Source organism: Alexandromys fortis, unplaced genomic scaffold (assembly GCF_014885135.2).
Source record: "Alexandromys fortis isolate MF-2015 unplaced genomic scaffold, M_Fortis_MF-2015_v1.1 scaffold_115, whole genome shotgun sequence".
Classification (NCBI taxonomy): domain Eukaryota; kingdom Metazoa; phylum Chordata; class Mammalia; order Rodentia; family Cricetidae; genus Alexandromys; species Alexandromys fortis.
In genome coordinates this window covers 1,894,191-1,907,726 of record NW_026067989.1, presented here as the reverse complement: position 1 = coordinate 1,907,726, position 13,536 = coordinate 1,894,191, and the positions used below count along the sequence as shown (strand labels likewise).

Sequence of the window (13,536 nt, the reverse complement as noted above, 5' to 3'; positions counted from 1 at the left end):
AAAGGAGAGGTTCGGATCATATCCTCTAGCAGTGCTGGCTATGACAGCTGGTGTCACCACTGGAACGACAGGACTGACTGCCTCCCTAGCTATTTACCATCGGTTTTCCTCAGTTCATCCAGGATCTCCAATGGGTGGCTTAGACCAACCTTACCCTCCAGGGCCACATAGACTCACTGCCAGCTGCAGTGTTACAAAACTGGTGGGGCTGAGATTCACTAGCAACAGAGAGAGGCAATCTTTGTCTCTTCCTCAGGGAGGAGTGTTGCTTCTAGTCAACCAGTCATGTATAGTGAAAGACAAGATCTGACAACTCCAGGTACAAGAACTAACTTGATGCCTCTGGGCAGTGGATTATTGACAGACCAATGTGGATCAGATACTGTCTTCTTTTTTTTTTTTTTTTTTTGGTTTTTCGAGACAAGGTTTCCCTGTGGTTTTGGAGCCTGTCCTGGAACTAGCTCTTGTAGACCAGGCTGGCCTTGAACTCACAGAGTTCTGCCTCCCGAGTGCTGGGATTAAAGGCGTGCGCCACCACCGCCCGGCTGGATTCTGTCTTCTTAACTCCCTCTCCTCCTTTCCATCTTACTAGCCACACCCTGCCTTATAAACTTCTTGGCGAGATTTCAACAACAGATTCAAAAGATTTCTAACCAGACTTTTAATCAGTTGCTATTACAGGTTTACCAAATCCTAGCTGCAGAGCCAGAGGCCAGCAACTCCCTGATGGTGAAGATCAAGTTCACCCATAGGACTTAGACACTCCTCTTCAACAGGAAGAAGTCTAATGATAACATGGCCCCCTTCCAGTAACCTGTTTATCAATAATAAAAGAGAGGGAGATGTAAGCCCCTCTGAGCCACACCAGTAGCCAGGCACCTTCCCCTGAGGCCCTCCAACTGCCAGGTTCCACCCACAGAACATTCCAACTGTCCTAACAGCTGGTCCCAGTCCCCACCCTACAGACTAAAAAGCCCAAGCTCTGGTGTTACTGAATATTTGTACTCTGTGAAGATGTGTCTATATTTTTGACTCACCTGACTAAGGCACCAGACTGGTTTAATAAAGAGCTGAATGGCCAATAGCTAGGCAGGGGAGAAGAGATAGGACTTCTGAGGAGAGATAGGAACTCTGGGGTGAAGGAGGTGAGATTTTGCCAGCAGATACAGAGAGAGAGAGATCACCATAAAATTTGCAGGCAAATGGATAGAACTAGAAAAAAAAATCATCCTGAGTGAGGTAACCCAGACCCAGAAATATAAACATGGTATGTGTTCACTTATAAGTGGATGTTAGCTGTAAAATAAATCAGTACACAGACCCAGAGATGCTAAGTAACAGGGAAGGCTCAAAAGGAGACTAATAGATCTCTCTGGGAAAGAGAAATAGAATAGATTTTGTGGATTGACTGGGGTGGGTAGGGATGGGAAAAGGAGGAATGGGGGGTTTGAGTGAGAGAGGACCGAAATTATGGGGCACTTGGGGAGCAAGGTAGAAACCTACTTTGGAAACTCTCAAGACTCTACTTGGGTGACCCTAGCTAAGAGTTCTAGTAATAAAGAATGCATAGCCTGAACTGGCCATCTTCTGTAGCCAGGCAAGGCTTCCAGTGGCGGGATTGGGACACCAACCCAGCCATAAAACCAACTGCTGTGGATTAACTCATCTGTACATTGTATAAATTAGGCTATGATTGGTTTAATAAAGAAGTTGGTTGGCCAATAATTAGACAGAATAAGGGTAAGCAGGAAAACCATACTAAGGACACTGGGAAGAAGAAGGGTAAGGTCAAAGGAGTGACCAACAAGACATGGAGAAGAAATAGGAGGTGCAAGATGAAAGACAGGTAATGCCACATAGGAGAATATAGATTAATTGAAATGGGTTAATTTAAGTTGTAAGAGCTAGTTAGTAATAAGCCTGAGCTATCAGCTAAGTATTTATAATTAATATTGAGTCTCCATGTTGGTTATTTGGGAACTGGTTGGCATGAAAGAAAAGTCGGCCTACAACCTACAGTTTATTCTGCCTGCATGGAGTAAAGGTGGAGAAGAACTTGTGGGAGTGGCCAACCAACTGGTCCAACTTGAGACCAACGCACAAGAGGAAGCCCATGCCTGACACTGTCTGGAGGACCAGGAGCTAGAAGTGGGATAGCTCAGAGACCTAGGATAGAACCAAACACAGCAGACAAAAAAAAAAAAAAGTTAGTGAAATGATTCCTAATGATACTCTGCTATACTTCTAGACCAGATCCTAGCAAAATCATCATCAGGGAAGCTTCATCCAGTAACTTATGGGAATAGATGTAAAAACGCATAGTCAAACATTAGGTAGCTTTGGGAATCCTGTGAAAAAGGGGGAAGAAGAATTGTAGGATTAATAGAAATGGGTTAAATTAATATGTAAGCATTAGCCAATCAGAAGCTAGAGCAAATGGACCAAAGCAGTGATTTAATTAATACAGTTTCTATGTGATTATACTGGGGCTAAGCAGCCAGAAACCAACAAGTGGGCCCCTTACTACACTCCACCAAGAAACTATTACAATTCGGGTTATAAGCACAAAATATTACAGGCGTGGCCAGCATGGCCAGCACATAGCCCGTGACTTAGCAATGACTTAGAAATGCAGATCTTACATGTGCTCCAGTTCCTTCTGCGAATCCTCCACGGAAATACCCAGCAGCACACAGATGCCCCGTCCAATAGCACTTATCTGCTCTCCTCCAACTACCGGGAACCAAAGGGGAGAAAAGAGGAAATCAGGCATCGTGACACGACTTCAGTCACACTACAGCCATTCTTAACATCACACATCCTTCCTACAAGTTCTTCAGTTAAAGTGAATGAGTACATGAGCCAATAACTCCCATCCACTCTGGTTTCTTATCTGGAGCCAATGAGAGCTGGGAGGTGAATAATCAATCGATCATTAGGAAGGACTTTAACACCGGATCTTTTTTTTTAATAATTTATTTATTTTTATTGATTTGCTTTGGTGTTTTGCCTGCATGAATCTCTGTGTGAGGGTGTTATATATTGGAATTACAAGTTGTTAGCTCTCGTGTCGGTGCTGGGAATTGAACCCAGGTCCTCCAGAAGAGCTGTCAGTGCTCTTAACCGCTGAGCCAGGTCTCCAGCCCTAGCACCGGATCTTATCTGCAACTTTGGGTACAATGCCTAGAACATTCCACAGTCTCCATATATGCATCTGAGAAGCAGAGCAGTGATTCCCTCCCCTGAGAGACTCCAGCTCAGCAAGACTAAGTCTCTGAAAGGAGATCCCGACTTTTCTTGTAAATCAGCAACTCTAGTAACTCAAACCACAGATGGTACCGAATGGGAAATGTCCATGGCCTAAAAACAAACATGTTTTCCAGCTTACTGCAAAGGCAAATTTATTATCCATAAACACCATGACTTATGTGTTAAGCATCACTCCAGAAACTGCCATCATCCCCCAGCGTGTGACCAATGTGGCATTCTAAGCCAAGGACCGCTAAATCTTTTTGAATCGTGCACTTTGTCCATAAAAAAGAAAAGAAAAACAAAACAAAACTCTAAGAACACCATGCTAATATCTGTGTATGTATTTATAGCTAAGTGTACTCCCTACTACCTTTAGCCAATATCTCAAATGTTGGCACAGTATTTAGACTAGCATTCATCATTATGATAGTGAAATAATACCCGTATTTTAAGTGGCAACCTTGATAATTTTCTCCATTTTGCCCAGTCTCATTATATGACTGTGGTTTTGTTTTGTTTTTTTTTTTTTTTCATTTTGTACTGACCTAATGTTCCAGTCAGGAATAGAAGAATGAACTCTGCCGTGTGTGTGTGTGTGTGTGTGTGTGTGTGTGTGTGTGTGTGTTGCTTCTGCAATAAAATCTGCAAATATCCCTAACAAGGGAGCACAGACTAAACCCCGCCTTCCTTAACTCTGACTTATAATCACATATGGAATCACATATCCAAAACAAGTGTCACAAGATAAAAAAAAAAAAAACATTGGCAACAATAGGCTTCTGAATGTGCAAACACCAAAACTTAATGCAAAACCAAACATCTAATTTGTCTAAAGTGCTCCTCGCTGTGCTCATTCAGGCTGCACCATCATCATGCCCCTTTAATGGGTCTGAACACACAACATGCACACATGCCACACAACAGCACTGCCTGACTTGAGACTATCACATGTACCAGCTGTACTGTTTTTGGAGTACTCTCCCAGTTCTTTTTTTTGGGGGGGGGGGGGTGGTTTCGAGACAGGGTTTCTCTGTGGCTTTGGAGCCTGTCCTGGAACTAGCTCTGTAGACCAGGCTGGTCTCGAACTCACAGAGATCTGCCTGCTTCTGCCTCCCGAGTGCTGGGATTAAAGGCGTGCGCCACCACCGCCCAGCTGTACTCACCCAGTTCTATGCTCTCACAGAAACATCCTGGCTTATAGAAAAGAACGACTTCTAGTATTTCCTACTATTATTTTTCAGCAATGAGTTTCAAAGTAATGAGGCATGCAAGCCTAGGGAACAGCTTAACAAACTGGGACTCCACTTAGTTTGGACTTTGCACACACTCCTCTCTGAGCAATGCACCTAGCAACCTGTTAGCACCAGCCTAGGATCCCACCTGCACAGACTGCATGTATACCAGCTTTACTTTTTAACTGGAGCGATTAACATATATCATTACAATTGATTGATTTTTTTTTTATATTCAGTTATGTGACACAGCACAAGTTGTCAGAGGACAATTTGTAGGAGTTGGTTCTCTCTCCGGGTCCTCAGACTTGGTGGCAAACGTTTTTAATTACATAGGCCCTGTATAATTGCTTCAAACAATGGAAACATACTGCTTGATAATGCCCTGCTACTACTCAAGATAAACTGGAAAACATCTGGAAACTACGGGCAATGGATTCATCCACTCTAGACAACCGACTGTTACTCAGGCCATCACTAACTCTTATCCCAAACTGTCTCATTAGCTTAAGCTTAGGTGTGATAAAAGGTCTCCCCAGGGAAACTCTAAGAGTGTTAGATATGTCATGCAAGTACCAGTCCAGGGTCTTGCACATGCTAGACCAGTACACCCCCAGATCTTGGTTTTACAGGACAGGGTTTCACTCTCGCTCAGTCTGGCCTTCAACTCACTAGGAAGCCCATGCTGGACTCAAACTAGAGAGTCCTACCTCCGTCCCCAGAGTGCTGGGATGTAGATGTGCCACCACCTACAACCAAAAATACATTTTCTAGCAAGATGGAGGGCTTAAGGGACCAAAGTTCAAAATTTCAATATGTTGATGATGACCACATAAAGTAGACAGATTCTCCCCCAAAGAGCAAAAGAATCCTTCATCAATGAATTTTCGCAGTTTTCATGTCCTTGAAGAGTTACTGAAATGTTAATAAAGTTCCATAAACTCTGGTCTTATTCTACTCCTATTAATCCAGGATGACTTCCAAACCCGAAGGTAATGAAGAAGCTTGCAAAAGGTGGACTCCAGGACCTACACATGTGGTTAAGGTCCTTGGGGGGGAGGGGTCTTGGGTGTGGATTACACTTTGTATTCTCAAGACATGTATTTGCTATAAAATAACTTGAAGAAAAATATATATCTATTACTTGACTTGAAACTTTGGGGGGGAGGGGAATTATTTGGTCTCTCTCTTTTTTTTTTTTTTTTGACAAATCTTTGAACTCCTGGGCTCAATATCCTCCTGCCTCAGCCTCCAAAGTGGCTGTGACTACACGTGCTTACCATGGCATCTGACCTAAAAATATAATTCTGCATATATATAATTAAAACTCTAGATTGATAAAGGTTCAGTGGGTGAAGGCACTTGCTGCCAAGGCTGATGATGCCCTGAGCTGAATTCCAAGGACCTACATGGTAGTGACAACTCTAAATTGTCCTTTGGCCCAGACACCGAAGTCCAGTTACACGCAGAAACACACACACTAAATAAATAAATGTATTTTTTAATTTAAAATACTAAAAGTATACACCTGTCGTTTCAATTTTTTTAATACTTTTCAAATACCTACAGTAGGTATAATAATCCTGGTGGCTTCAAAAGTCTACCTCTTGGTCCACATTAGTTAGTGGGGGAAAAAAAGAAACATGTCATCGTGAATTCTGTGATCCTGACCCGTGGTTGAAGGAAGGGTTCAGAGGCCCGACATCCAGACGCAATGAACGCTCTCCACCTAGTTGGGATGCCTTCACGTATTTGCACGCAATTGCCAGAGCTCAAACAATGAGCAATCCCTCATCTGTGCATTTTATCATGAACCAAGTATCATTAAAAAAAAAAAAAAAAAGATATGCAAAAAGAGGGTGCTAAAATGCAGCATGCCAGACAGGGAAGTGGGAAATGGGGAATCCGCTCTAGAAATGCTCCCTGTGTGTTGTTTGTGCAACAGTGCATTCAAGAACGGGCCCTGGGGGATGCTCGCAGGTTCTGCCACCTTGTCTGTGCGACACACACACACAAACACACACAAAGATGATGATGATTATAATGATGATGATGACGATGATGAGGGTTTATGCTGCACCCAAAGCACGGAGCCTGAGCCCGTAAGCGGCCAAGCACGTGCCGGGTTTTCTCGGCCACGGCGCTGCCCGGGGCTGCCGGGCAACTCGGGGCTGCGGGGAACCCTCACACGGAACAGCGGGTCGCGGGGGTCAGAGGCTGCTCCTCCCGGGCCCGGCCCCGCCCGACTGACCTGTGACGCTAGCCCGGGTGACGCGCTGCACCACGGCCTTCATGGCGGCGGCTGTGGCTACTCGGACAGGCCGTGTGGTCAGACCTTGCGACTCCACCGGCAGTTCCTCGGCCGGCGCCCTCTGTCGGTAACACCCGGAAGCGCTCCGGGAGGACCCATTCCTCTGAGCTGCGGCCCGCCCACGTCGGCCACACCTACCCACCAGTTGGCCCCGCCCATGTCAATCTCACTCACCTGCCACCTATCCATAACCTCGCCCCTCCGTGGTACGCCCCGCCCCATCCACAGCTGAGCTCCATGCTAAATCCTTGGCGTAGTCACGAACTGCCAGCTCGGACACCACGATGCCCAGACACACTTTAATTTCTGCTCTAGTTTCTTTCTCCCTCAACTTTGCCCTAAACCCTTTTCCTCCGATCTCAGGTTTCCTCAAACTCTTCACTAGTTCTCCAGCCTCAGCAAAAAAGCCTATTGCTAAAGAAAAGCATATGCTGTTAAAGTAACCATATAATTATAAAACTATTATTTTATCTTAGACACATCACTATGGTAAATAGGTATGAGTCTAGAATTCTAATTCCTTCCTAATACGAATCTAATACTTACCCCATCACAGGGTTGTTAGGAAATTTGAATGAAATAGGCTGTAAGGGAGTTTAGAAGGTTACAGCGAGCTGTAGATATTACTCTAGCAAGTTTTCATTACTAAAAAAAAATCTTTGTAGCCTAGTGGCAGAACACGTGTTAATTATAAAAAACAATAAAGAGAAGGGAGGGAGGGAGGGAGGGAGGGAGGGAGGGAGGGAGGGAGGGAGGGAGGGAGAGCATTCCAGCAACTGGGAAGACACAGAAGAGTGTTTTAGTCCATGAATTAAAGACCACCGGTGTGAACAATAAAATGAGACTCTTCGTAGAGATAGAAATGGGGATATCTGAAAAGGTTCACCTGTTTCAGGATGCCTTCACTTTGAAGGCCTCTATTAGGATTGATAGATTCAGAAAAGCATTTGATAAAAAGCAAGGAGCTGTTATTTGGCCAAAAGACGCCAAGGAATGGTGGCCCCGTGTCTGTGATGCAAGCATTCTGGAGGCAGAAGTTCAAGGCCAGCCTGGGGTACAGAGGGAGACTTTGTATTGTTGTCAGGTACCATTAGAGAAAACTACTCAGACATGGGTTTAAGCCAATGGAAAGTCTTTATTCGATGGCCGGCAACTACACTCGGTGTTCAGGATCCCAATGCAGCCCTGATCCTTTGTCAGGGCAACATTTGTGGATTTTTTGTTGTTGTTTTTGTTTGTTTGATTCTTACAAGCATTGGCATTTTGCCCGCATGTATGTCTGTGTTAGGGTGTCAGGTCCCATGGAGCAGGAGTTGCAGACAGTTGTAAGCTACCGTATGGGTGCTGGGAATTGAACCTGGGTCCTCTGGAAGAGCAGCAAGTACTCTTAGCTGCTGAGCCATCTCTCCAGCCCCATCAGTAAAAATTCCAAAACTAAAATTTCAGGGCCAATGCAATGGTTCAGCAGGTACCCAATGACCGTGAGTATGAACCCTGGAACCACAGTGGAAGGAGACAACTCCTACAGACTGTCCTCTGACCTCCATGAACACATCACAGCACGCATATACATGCACACACGTGTGCACGCACACAGGCAGACACATGCCATTCACAAATAAATAAATGTAATTTTAAAAATGCAATGGTCTATATCATCTTTCAGGCATGAAAACAGAAATCCACCTCTCAAATTATGTGTTCAGTTCCCTCAAGAATTCATCAGTTGCACAGTAATGCTTATATTTTATAATATTTATTTATTTATTTATTTATTTATTTATTTATTTATTTACTATGTAGACAATATTCTGTCTGTGTGCATGTCTGCAGGCCAGAAGAGGGCACCAGACCTCTTTACAGATGGTTGTGAGCCACCATGTGGTTGCTGGGAATTAAACTCAGGACCTTTGGAAGAACAGGCAATGCTCTTAACCACTGAGCCATCTCTCCAGCCCCTGCTTATATTTTATAAAATCAAATTAATACATTCTTTCCACAAGCACAGAATGAAAATCAAGGCATCTGTCAAACACGGAGCCCAGTCCTTGTTTTCCGAATTCAGCAGTTGATCACGATTGGGGCCCAGGCCCACCAATCCATGACTTCAGACGATCCATGATCCTCTGAGTGACTGGGATGAAACCGTCTTTATACTTTACATATGTCCGCACATAGGGCTTGTCAATGGAATCACTGTCAGAGTCTTCGAATGTAATAAAAGGTGTTTCATCCCTCCAGCCATCCTTCTGTTCTTCTCCATAACCTTAAAAAAAAAAAAAAAACCTGAATTATTAACTTAGACATCAGTCATTAAAGTCGTGGACATAAAACAGGGCATGATTCTGCCACCAGATGTCTATTGCCATTATCTTTCTTTTGGAAAGAAAAATCAGAGACAGAAAAGGGCATACATGAAGACCATGATACGTGTGAACTTTCAAACTGCTAACAACCTTCATGACCAAGTAGAATTTCCAGTTTTTACACAATGGCTTTATTGAGATGTGCCTAACATATCATACAAATTCCTTTTAGAAAGCAGTGATTTTTAGTCTATTCAGTCTGAGCAACCCAGCACCACAACTGATTTAGAGTATTTTCAGGCACTAAGAGTCACCTTCCATCCTCTCTAACACGCCAGTCCCTAGCGCTTACACCAACTGACTTTTCGTGTTCCTTCCATTTCCAGCACGTATTGGAAGGTTCAGGAGTTCCTTGTCCACCCAATAACTGGGTTGATTTTAATACTTCTTGGTTGTTGTTAAGGCCTGAACCGGCTTGCTCGCCGTACGCGACAGGGTCTCAAAGAAATGAGCAGCATTCGAGCCTCTGGGAGCCACCAGGCACTACACAGGTGAATTCACATAGTCCCAGTGAACATAGGGACAGTGTTCATCAGTAAGACAGATCCAGTTGGCAATCCTTAATAGTTCCTGGAGGAGTCTTTCTCTCTGCAAATTCCATCACCGTAAATTACCTAAGTACCCGCTAGCAGCAGTTTTGCACTACCCCAGGGTTCAAGTAGGGAAGGTCGCTTCGGTGACTTCCAGAGCGACAAGCCAGAAGCGGAGGCTGCGAGGCCGATCTCGCCGGGCGGAGGAACCCTACCTTGCTCCTTCGGTGTCCGTGTAAGGATAATCACCGAACCCAGCACCCACCAGGAGCCTAATGCGTAGAGCATAGCCATCCGCCGGTACCAAAGGAGGGCCTGTTCAGGACGCATGGCTCCACAAAGTGAGCGACCGAGTTCGCGAGGAGGGCGGCCTTCCAGTCTGTTGCAGCAGCCACCAATAGGTGGCCAGACCTACGCTACTTCCTGTTCCGACCGCGATGCATTTAGGGACTAGTAGTCCACAGTTAATTGAGGCGCGTTCCGAAGTTATCTAGGGGACCACAGTTTAGAATCTCAGCTGCCAGCTGGCGACTACACCGTATACTATGTGATGGGAGAAGATGGCGACTTGAAACATTCTCTCTTGTAATGCATGACCTCCGTCTGATAAGACGGCATTTAAAATAGTTGACTTCATTTCCTTTAACAACTGTCAGATTTTGGAAGACACTGTTTCCGCAACTCGCTTTTCTCCTACATACCTATCTAGAACCCCATGTCTAGTTCTTTGGAGCTCCCTTGGTCCTGTCCCAGTTACAACCTATCACCCACCACTCCGGCTTATCACCCTATTGGTTTTCATCCTCCTTCATACAAAAGTGTACACGTCTCAAAAAAGAAAAGCCTTCGAGTCCATCAACTGCTTTTCTTATTCAAACACTTTGTCCGCACGCTCGTAGACCGGGGTAGACTGAATAACCGGAGCGGGCTCGTGCACCTGCGTTGACCATTTCCGACCTAACTCGAACTTGACTTCTAAAGCAATTGACACCTTTGACCCTACCATCCTTCCCTGGTGGCTTCAGAAGCATTTTCCCTGTTATCGTCCCGGGCTCCTTTTACATTTATGTTTACTCTGTAGAAATATATACTTATAACATTTAACTCAAAAAAGATTGTGTGTTTAAAGCTAAAAGCTAAAATTATAAACCTAGAAGCAAGCCAAAAGAAAAATCTTTGCCATCCTGGAATGGGCGAAGATTTCTTGGAATACAAAAAGCATGAACCACAAAATGAAAGCTGATTAATTGAACCTAAAAGTCGTCGCTGGGAAAAATGAAAACAAGCCACTGAATAAAAAAATTTAAGGTCAGAGGCTGACACCAGGTTTCTTCCTTAATCACTCTCCACCTAATTCTGTGACAGGGTCACCAGTAAGCCCAGGGCACCTCTTGTCTCCACTCCCAAGTAATGGAATCACAGGAGCTCAGCTGTGCCTGCCTTTTCATGTGGGCGCTGGCGGTCAGAACGCAGGTCCTCCTGTTTGCGCAGGAGGCACTTTACAGAGCCAGCTCCCCAGCCCAGCCAAGCAGTTCTTACTGAAGAGAGCAGAAAATGTTATATTGGCTTTACAAGGCTGGCATACCCTTTTTTTTTTTCAAACTTATTTTTCTTTTAAAAAGAGTATATGTGTGTGTGAGTGTGTGCCAAATACACATGGGTGCACATGGAGACCAGAGAAGGACATCAGATCCCTTGGAGCTGGAGTTATAGGTGGTTATGAGTTATCAATATGGGGTGCTACGATCTCAAGTCAGGTCTTCTGGAAGAAGAGCAAGCTTTCTTGATCACTAAGCTATCTCTCCAGCCCCTAAGACTGAACACACAGCAACCTTACAATCTATTCCGCTCTACTCCACTCCTAACTTCCTCAAGAGAAAAGCCATGTGCAAACAGATCTGTGCACAGTGTTCATACATATTTTATTCATAGGAACAAAAGTAGGAACCACTCAAATATCTGAGTAAAAATTAGATAAAGAAGTTATATACCACTTGGCAAGATGTATCAATCTTAGATGAATTAGGGTAAATGAAAGACAGACATAAAATCTAAAATCAAACTGATAAATAGAGGGAGAAAGTCTATGGCCAACACCTAGATTTCATCTAGTGAGATTCATTGAATTGTATACGTAACTGGGTAATGTTATTGTATGTAAATTATATCTCAATGCAGCTGTAAAAAGCAAAATAACTATTATTCCCACTTGCCTACTTTCTAGGGTAACAAGTCTGTCCAGGGGCTCTGCTGCATACAGATCCCTAGACTGTCAGCTTGCTGAGCACCTCTAGTGTGTACATCACACAAGTTCCTGAAAATGGACAGAGCTGAACATATGACTGCTACACCCGAGAAACGAATTTCCTGTCCCTTAACTAAGGCAATGATTGTATTGACCCCCCTCCTCTGATATCTCATCCATCAACTCTCAACACTTTTCTCTCCCATCCTTCCTGCCAATCAAGTCCTAGCTTTTCAACCTCAACTGATCATTTCAGTTCCTGCCTGAGGTAAGTCAGAGGCCTGCTTTGGTTTCAAACACAGCTCAGGGTCTTCATGCAGGACCCTAGGCTCAGTGCTATCCACTTCAGTGAGCATCTGCTCCTCACCCTCCCTGGAGCCCAAAGGTCTTCTCTGTCACTCTGTGGTGCTCTCATCTCACTTTATTGGAGAGAACACCTGCCCGACCTGGAATTATCATGTGCTTTCTTCTGTCCATTTGTAACAGATAGGTCCAATAAGGAAATTTAGTTCTAACCCACTTGATTTTAAGTATTCTTCTATAAGATGTGTATCAATTGAAAATTACATAAAAATAACCTCTGGGAAAGGAAATATTATATTAACTCTTTAAACTATAACTGTTACACAGTAAATACTTCTAAAGCATAGAGCAGACAAGGAGTGCAAATCTGAACTCAAAAGGTGAAAAAGTATTATCAGTTTGGTGGCCCAATATCCAATTCATAGTTTCTTTGCCTTTACTTAGGACTCACTTTCTTATTCCCTTTGGGGCTACTGAGATGGCTCAGTAGGTAAAGGCCCGAGTTGCCAAGACTGATGGCCTGAATTTTATTCCTGGGACCCACACGGTGGAAGGAGAGAACCACCTCCTGCACAATGTGCCATAATCTCCATGGGCATGCATTATCTTGCTCGCCTTCTCTCTCTCTCTCTCTCTCTCTCTCTCTCTCTCTCTCTCTCTCTCTCTCTCTCTCTCTCCCTCCCTCCCTCCCTCCCTCCCTCCCTCCCTCCTTCTGTTACACACACACACATATATCAATGTTAAAAAATGAAAGTGACTTTAATCATTTGGAAAGTTTTCCTTCAAGTGGCATGAGGAATGACTGAGCCTAAACCCTGCAGGAATGAGGGGTCAACCGTACTACCTGGCTCCAACACGAACAATAGTTACATCATCACAAATCTCTGTGATGGGCAGATGCTTCCTTTAGTTTTTACAATCAACTTCCACAGGAAAAAAAAAATAGAATTATGGCTCATAGGTTAGAACATATATAAGTCTTGATAACATAAAAGTCAAGCTAACAAAACTGGAGGGTAGGGAGAAATTTCTTAATATCATCATAGAACAAAAGTAGGAGCTGAAAGACAGTGGCTAAAACCAAATGCATCACCAACAAAACACATGGAAGAGAAGGTTGATTACTCCTGAAGAACTGCCCTGGGTTTAGAAAATGGAGGGAATTTATTTAATGTAAGTCCTTTAGGATAAAGATGTTTTGTTTTGACATGTGTATGACACACACATATATATATAAATGCATACACACATACACACATTTATGGATAAACTTTAAATTAATTTAATTAAATTAATT

The 13,536-nt window shown here is 43.8% G+C and overlaps 2 protein-coding genes across 2 annotated transcripts in view; both read right to left on the bottom strand.

The window, feature by feature from the left end:
- Dtd1 (D-aminoacyl-tRNA deacylase 1) overlaps positions 1–6,865 on the bottom strand; it is a 161,006-nt gene extending 154,141 nt beyond the window's left edge. The window contains exons 1-2 of the mRNA XM_050159607.1: positions 6,736–6,865; positions 2,643–2,733 (exon numbers count right to left, since the gene is read on the bottom strand). Of these exons, the coding sequence (XP_050015564.1) occupies positions 2,643–2,733; positions 6,736–6,778 (134 nt within the window). The 5' untranslated portion in view covers positions 6,779–6,865. The remainder of the gene's footprint in view (positions 1–2,642; positions 2,734–6,735) is intronic.
- A 1,065-nt stretch (positions 6,866–7,930) lies between these two features.
- On the bottom strand, positions 7,931–10,096 carry Smim26 (small integral membrane protein 26). Its single transcript, XM_050159573.1, has 2 exons — positions 9,907–10,096; positions 7,931–9,061 (listed from the first exon to the last, which is right to left on the bottom strand). Exons 1-2 carry the CDS (start codon positions 10,019–10,021, stop codon positions 8,868–8,870), a joined length of 309 nt encoding a protein of 102 aa, XP_050015530.1. The 5' UTR covers positions 10,022–10,096; the 3' UTR covers positions 7,931–8,867.
- Positions 10,097–13,536: the final 3,440 nt, after the last annotated feature.